The sequence below is a fragment of the Rhamphochromis longiceps genome, linkage group LG16 (genome assembly GCF_057381845.1).
Source record: "Rhamphochromis longiceps isolate RC_006_pf linkage group LG16, R_longiceps_female_GT1.1, whole genome shotgun sequence".
In the NCBI taxonomy this organism is placed as follows: domain Eukaryota; kingdom Metazoa; phylum Chordata; class Actinopteri; order Cichliformes; family Cichlidae; genus Rhamphochromis; species Rhamphochromis longiceps.
The window spans coordinates 16,919,683-16,926,939 of NC_140572.1; the positions used below are offsets into that span (position 1 = coordinate 16,919,683).

The 7,257-nt window shown below is 40.4% G+C and overlaps 1 protein-coding gene across 1 annotated transcript; it reads left to right on the forward strand.

The window, feature by feature from the left end:
* Positions 1 to 403: 403 nt before the first annotated feature.
* Positions 404 to 4,874, forward strand: klf5b (Kruppel like factor 5b). The gene is made up of 4 exons (XM_085384479.1): positions 404 to 780; positions 1,605 to 2,535; positions 2,652 to 2,711; positions 3,062 to 4,874. The coding sequence occupies exons 1-4, from the start codon at positions 601 to 603 to the stop codon at positions 3,238 to 3,240; spliced, it is 1,350 nt and encodes a 449-aa protein (XP_085240605.1). The 5' UTR covers positions 404 to 600; the 3' UTR covers positions 3,241 to 4,874.
* Positions 4,875 to 7,257: the final 2,383 nt, after the last annotated feature.

Consider the following 7,257-nt stretch of genomic DNA (forward strand, 5'->3'; position numbering starts at 1 on the left):
TAAAAAGATTGCTGAATTTCCTTTGAAATTTGAGAGAGAAAAGAAAACCATGTGTATAATAAAATATTTCCCCTCAGAAGTCTGTGTCCAGTTTGAAAAACTTGCAGCTTTTATAAAAGCGTAAGAAGCAAAGCATTCTTTTTAAGTATGACCCTGCGGGGTTCTGCACCGACTCCATCAACGAGTCACTGACTCACTTTACTCTAATGTCTGCGAACTGCGCCTGTAAACCGCTCCTTCATGCTCACAAACACTTGACACCTTATTCTCTCGCAAGTGACTCTTTAATCACTAATCCCCAAGAGTTTTGGCGTTATTTCCACCCTCTGCCATTTCACCCCATCACACAACCACAGTATTCATTACACTAGGTGTATCGCGATCGGCTGGTTGCCCTGTTTATTTTGTACATGTTCAGCCCCGCCCTGCAGACGCGCTGATATCACGCAGTTGCGTAATTTGACAAGCCAGCGCAAAATAGGGAGAATGAGCGTTTGACAGCTGCCGTTTTCCTGCTACAGATTTCTTCGAAACAAAAGAACACTTATGCTGCATTCATTCGCTAAAGATTTCGGATAGTTGCCCAGAATCTCTGCTTGCATGGCCGCTGCCGTGAGGAATAATAATGTTTGGGTTGCTCCGCGGCAGGACGCGCAGTTCCTCCAGAAAACCTCCGCACCATTGACATCCGACGGTCTTAGAGGTGAAGATCATGGACAAGTGCTCTGTAACACGAGGGATGCCATCCCGGGAACTTCCTCCTTCCACGATTACAATTTGGTAGGGGCTCGTATTATTATTATTATTTTCTTTCCCCGTCTGCCTCTCAGCATCACAGGCTTTACTGGTGTCAGCAGGTTTAACGCAGGATTACAGTGTGTTGCTGATCAAAGCAAAAAAAAAAAGAAAGAAAGAAAAAAAGGCTGTTTTCATTTAAAGATGTGACCCACGATACTGAAGGAAGGCCCGTGTAATTACAGCTAAATCCTGGGCTTTTAACCTCTGCATCGATGCTGCTATTTACTAACTGTTAAGAGGGGGAATTGCAAACAGGACATGGCTGGGATGTGACGCGTTGCTCCCGCTCCTGAAACAACTCCTGAGGAAGATGCATTGCCGTGCAGCGCAACTGCATGTTCTAATTTCAGCCATGTATTCTGAAACAGCTTAGCCTGGAGTGTTTTAGAAGGGCGTCTGCTGCTTGTAGGGAGGGGGTGGTGGGGGCGTCTTTGATGTGGATGGGTGCACACGAGTAGGCCCCAGCATGCATCCCAGATTAATTTACGTCAGTTACTTTTGTTATTGTCAGACTTCTAGTACCTTAAATGGGCAATAATGGGAAGTTCTGAATGTCTCTGATTTTTCATTAACTCTTGCCCCAATTAATATTTCTCCAAGTCCAAAGAAATAATGATATAAACAGATGAGTGCATGATGAGTGCTGACCTTGATAAATCTGAATGAAAAATGTCCTAAAACTAAGCAATTAGTGAGCTTGAATCAATTGCACAACACTTGTATTTCCTATTCTGCTGTCTTTACATCCACAGTAACAATCTTGCTACGACTCACCTGATCATTTTCCTCTGTTTTGCCTCTCCCAGGGTAAATCCGAGATGGACAGCTATTTGTGTTCACAACCACAGGATGTAGTAAATTCCAAAATGATGTGCAGAGACAGCACCCTGGCTCTAGAGCCACCTTTCACTGAGGACTTTGCCTCCCCTTACAGCGTCAGCATGAGTTTGCTCCTTCCCGATGTCACATATCTGCACCCAGGCCTTTGCAGGACTGTCAGACAGATCAAAACCGAGCCAACAAACTCTCTGATGCATCCCGCGTGCCAGGGGAGCGGAGTATCGCCAGCAGTCTCTGAATACCCAGGGTTTTTTTGCGCAGCTGACACTGCAAGTGGTAACTTCGTCATCAAGCAGGAAGTGCCAGATTTCCAGGACGTTCCCCTATTTCAGCTTTTGAACTCTGATCTGGAACAGCTCATTCACAGCTCGCAGGTGAACCCCATCCCCATAGCCCCGTTAAGCATTCCCACTGGGAATGTTCATGCTGGCCCAGTCCCGAATTCTACGAAACCTGCGAGCAGCTTGCAGAACGAATGTTTTTCATTTAATCGACGCGTGGGCCATCAGCCAGGATCAACCTATCTGCCACCTTCTCCGCCAAACTCTGAGCCCTCAAGTCCAGACAGGGGCAAAGGAGTCCTTCACAACCTCTCCCCACCTCCATCCTACGAAGCCAGCATCGCCTCTAAGTTAAATTTTGAGACCCACAATTCCATTGACCTTGGACAGACACCCAGCATAGCTCCAATCCAAAACCAAGATCAAATTTCCACGTCTGGATTCATCCAAAGTTCAGGTTCTGGACCAGTACAGCGTTCAAGCCTGACACCAGTTCAAACAACGTCGGGTATTGGCCCGCTGTCCCCGGTGTTGGCTCAGTCGGCTCCAGTTAAGTACAATCGAAGGAATAATCCTGATCTGGAGAGACGGCGGATTCACCACTGTGACGTCCCAGGTTAAGACTTCTGTTCGGTCTCCATAACAACAATTAATTTGAGTTTAAATTTTGTCAACATTAAAAAAGATATAAAATGCAAGTACTTAATGTGCTCTGTCTGTTTGTTTTTACAGGCTGTCAGAAAGTATACACAAAGTCATCTCACTTAAAGGCTCATCTGCGGACGCACACAGGTAAAATGTTCTGAGTTGCACTTCTTATTTTTGGATGAAATTGGTGACGTTGCCAGGCAGAAAAATTGCACTTGGCTTGCAGATGCATTCTGTCTGCTGACAGACCTGGCCCACATCTCACTGCTGTCAAATCACATAAACCCGCAGCTCTCATAAAGAGAGCAGGGACGACGACAGGACATGGTGTGATTTATGACTCACAGTTGTGGCTTAGTGTGAGTTTGTTTTTTTTAATTGGATGGAGTAGTTTGGTTTTTTTTCTTGCATAACATTAAATATTGAAGGAATTCAAATATATTTAAATATATAATGACTGGCTACCTTTATTCTTCAACTTCTTCCCGATGAAGGTGAGAAGCCGTACCACTGTTCCTGGGAGGGATGTGAGTGGCGCTTCGCCCGCTCTGATGAGCTGACACGCCATTACAGGAAACACACCGGGGCAAAGCCTTTTCAGTGTGGAGTGTGTAACCGCTGTTTCTCCCGCTCTGACCACCTGGCCCTGCACATGAAGAGACACCAGAGCTAGAAACCTCTTCCTATAAAAACATCAATCTTCCTTTCCTGTTTTTTGTTTTGTTTTGTTTTTTTTGGACAAAATACCATCATATGCATATCAGCAAATAAACATGTTAAAAACTGTGAAACTTATTTCACTCACTCCAAAAGGGGCAGATAATCTTAGCAGTGCTGGCCCACAAATACGAATAATAATAATGTAAAAAAGATCAAATATTATGGTTGCCTTATTTTTTTTCCACACAAATGCCTCAGTTTAGGGGATGTTTGCATAGGTATTAGTAAAAAGAACAAAAAAAAAAAAACATAATGTAATAACGTAACTATAATGTATCTTTTTTAAGATTTTATTTTAATTCTACACAAAAACATTTTGAAATTTAAATTTTATATTTAGGTGTTTTCATTGTACACATCATATCACTCACGTGTCGTAGGGGCATTTATTTAGTATGCTGCAAACTGCTACACTGTAAGTGCAGATATCTATGTATGCTATTAGCCGGAGGGAGGACGATGTTGTTGCAGCTAGTAGGTCAAAGGGTTGGTTGTGCATTTGTGTAATATAGAAAGTAAAAGCACTTAAGTTAAAGTTGCAGGAAAGCAAGTTGCAGAGTTTTCTGAAGCGGTAGCAGGAAGAATAAACATTGAGGGGGTGATGGGCATTGTTTGTGAGCCATGTGGTGATTGCATTGCTTACAACATGAGGACACTTGGTATGAGATATTAAGCGTTGAATGACCAGCACGGTGAATGATCTTTATCTGTGCTCTGACACTGTAACATACACATGGTCCTTACAGAGAGGGTTGTCTTTTTTTTTTCTAAGTGCAGCAGATGAATCCAAATGTTGCATCTTGATTTTAGGATTTCTGTGAACACTTTCCACTACTGTGGTGTTTAACTTTCAGCGAGAGCTCATTTTATATTAGGAATTCGAAGTGCTGAAACAATTTACAATATCTTTGGGAACATTTATTTTCTCTCTCCTGTTCGTTGTCATCGTGGAGAAATCAAAACAATTTGACACTTAATGTTTTCAGTGTGAACATCTATGAAAGTTGATGGTTTCTTTGACTTGTCTCCAAATATCAAACACCTTTTTGAAAGTGCCTTTAACTGCTTAGTTGTTGCTGTTTTTTTTTGAATGAATGAATGAATGAATGAATGAATGAAAAACGAAGCTGCCCCTGCCTGTTAAAACCATCGACTATGTTCCTCTTAATTTCCACAATGTAACATTAATAGAAATCTCTATTACCTGACCAAATTTGAATATGGCTTAGCAAAAACTAATTTTAAAGTTTCTGTTATTTAAGATGTATATATTTTGTATCTGCTGTTTTAAAATAAAAATAAAAAAGAACCATGTATTTCTTTTGGATTGTATTACAGTTTAAAATTTTCCTTTTTTAAAATAAATTAGGTTTGTTTATTTTTGTTTTACAAAGTACAAAAAGGATTAGATTACGCCGCTACAGTCGACGCTGTTACGAGTTTATCCAGCCAAGAAAGAAGCGCAGCGAATTATTGCAATACTGTTGAATAAATAAATATGCACAAAGGTCAGAGGTTTGTGTCAAAGCTGAAACATTAACATGTAGCCTAAACTGATCAAATGTCCAATGGAGCTGTGTGTCCCTCACGGTGCAAATAAAGATGTTTTGTGTTGAATATTAACTTTTGAAATGTCTGATAATTTATTCACAACATTTAAAAGGTTTACTCTAGCCATATGTCTCCATGCTAAATCTGGAGAAAACGCTGGCTAATGCTAATCTTTTGTTGCTTGCAGAGCGGGAATATTGCACGTTATTATATAATTTTACACCACAGCTTTTGCTTTCAGTGAACCTTGCTGGTATTGAATAAGAAATAGCACAAAAACAGGCATGGCAATGTTGATCGGTTTTTGCTTTAGAAATTCTGCTTTTTATGCAAAATAGGAGGGAAAAAGATTAAACGTGGCTCATTGACACCATTATTTTTTAAGTTACAAGCTGAAAATACAGATAGTTTTAGAAGGATAATAAAAAGAACTCATGTAGCACCTTTGTAGTCTGTCTAACTTTCCCAAGGACACTTGCCAGCTGGAGGAGCCAGTTTTTCTGGAATTTGCTAATTAGTCCAGACCACACCCCGATTCATGACTTTCCTTTTTAACAATCTGGTGTAATCAAAACAAAACAAGTCATTTTCTTGGTTTCTCTTGGAAGGTGTCCCTAACATGAGTCATAGCAAAGCTTTTGCAAAAAGTACCAGGAGAACCTGTAAAAGCCACAGAAGGTGTCTGAGCTTGTCCTGGGTGCAGAGGAACTCCTGAACTCTTCTGAGGATTATTTACTAGTGTAAGTCCCCCCCCCCCCCCCCCCCCCCAGCCCTCCTCCCAGTGCTTTACATTACTTACGGTACAGTAAAGCCCACATAACTCAGACTCTAGTGAGTGATAAATCATTCAGGTGAGATCCTGCACAGTAAAATGCTTAGTGGAGTGGGAATTGATTGTAATCATCTCAATCCGTTGCTGCCTGACAGAAACATTCATCCAGACCTCGTTATAATAGAGCAGAGGACAGGAAGTACAGGGTGCATTCTTTTAGCTGAAACCTTTTCTCAGAAAAGGCTTGTTTGAGAATACCAGGTCTTAAAATACTACTCTTTGTTGATACTACATAAGAACAACAAAGCATGTGATATTACACCGAGGTACACAATGTTTTAGTTGGACGATTCAAAACATCTTTTTCCGCTTCCAGTAGCGGTCCGATGAACTTTGCGTACAGACCACTGTACTGTTGTTCAGCTACGTCTTCCCTAATAGCGAGATTAGTTTTCCGAATGCCAGCGAATGGGAGTTCTCGGATGTCTAAGTGACACCGAAACCACATTCCACCCATCTCAGTCATAGATAGCAACTGGCTCCGTCCCAGTCTGTTACATACAAAATGCAACTTTATTAACCTTCATGCCTCCATTCATATTAATATACATGTATATGTTTGAACTTATTTTAATTTCACAGCTCCATCCATATGAAAAATACAGAGAAAAAGGCAAAAACACTGACTGGATACTTAAACAACTCTCGGAGAAAAGGAAACAAAAAAAAAGTGTAACAGGAGAAAAAAAAAGAGTACATCTGTTGTTGAAGTTTTGAAAAATATCAGGATTAAAAATTTCTGTTACAGATGTGGAATTCCATGAGCAGAATCTCCCTTTTTGAAGCGATGTTGAGCAATATCACATTTTTCTTTACGGTAAGAATGAAAAGATCTGAATATATTTACACTACACTCACTTTACATAAATACAGGAACAACGATTACTGTACGTAATATCAGCAAACTTGAAACAAAGGCATTGGCTTCACTACCTAAATTTTCAAAACCAGGAAAATCAAAAGCAGATGTTATACAGAAAGTAAAATATATATTGAACTGACAGAAACTGCAAGATAAGTATTCATTAAGAGAGGTGTGACTGCTGGAATCCCAGTCACAGGATTTTTTTTCCTTTCTTTTTTTTTTCTTTTTTCCTGTGAGTATGATTCCTCATCATCTTCCATGGAATCACTATGTTGAATTGATGTGTTGAAGCTGAAACACCAAGAGACCTTTGTAACTCGGTTTTGTTACCCTTAGAGGAAGTGACTTATTGCAAGCAAAGTAATAATGTGTGCTATAAACAGCCTGTGAAAGTGTTATGGGAAGATGCTGCATTGTACACAATGGTATAAGGCTCAGTGCGAAAAGAAAGTTCAACATTAGAGGTCCGACTTGCATAATGTTGTCTGTGCTTCTTTTTTTTCCCCCAGAATTCGTGGTTTTCTCGTTTGAAATTTATTAATCCAAGCACGCGTGCTGAAATCGAAGCTCTGCACAGAGCAGCTGATATTACAAGTTTGTGATATGAGGCACTATTCATTATTATTATTGCATAACTTTGACCCTGGTTACCGTAACAAAATTATGCTTTAAAGTATGAGGAAAGAGATGCTGAAGGGAAATACAATACACCCTGTCCTATG

What these genes read in the sequence shown, in the direction of transcription:
- klf5b (XM_085384479.1), top strand. Translation starts at nt 601, where the DNA reads ATGGCCGCTGCCGTGAGGAATAATAATGTTTGGGTTGCTCCGCGGCAG. An exon ending in TCACCACTGTGACGTCCCAG is followed by an intron (nt 2,536 to 2,651) that starts GTTAAGACTTCT and finishes TTGTTTTTACAG; the next exon opens with GCTGTCAGAAAGTATACACA. An exon ending in TCATCTGCGGACGCACACAG is followed by an intron (nt 2,712 to 3,061) that starts GTAAAATGTTCT and finishes TTCCCGATGAAG; the next exon opens with GTGAGAAGCCGTACCACTGT.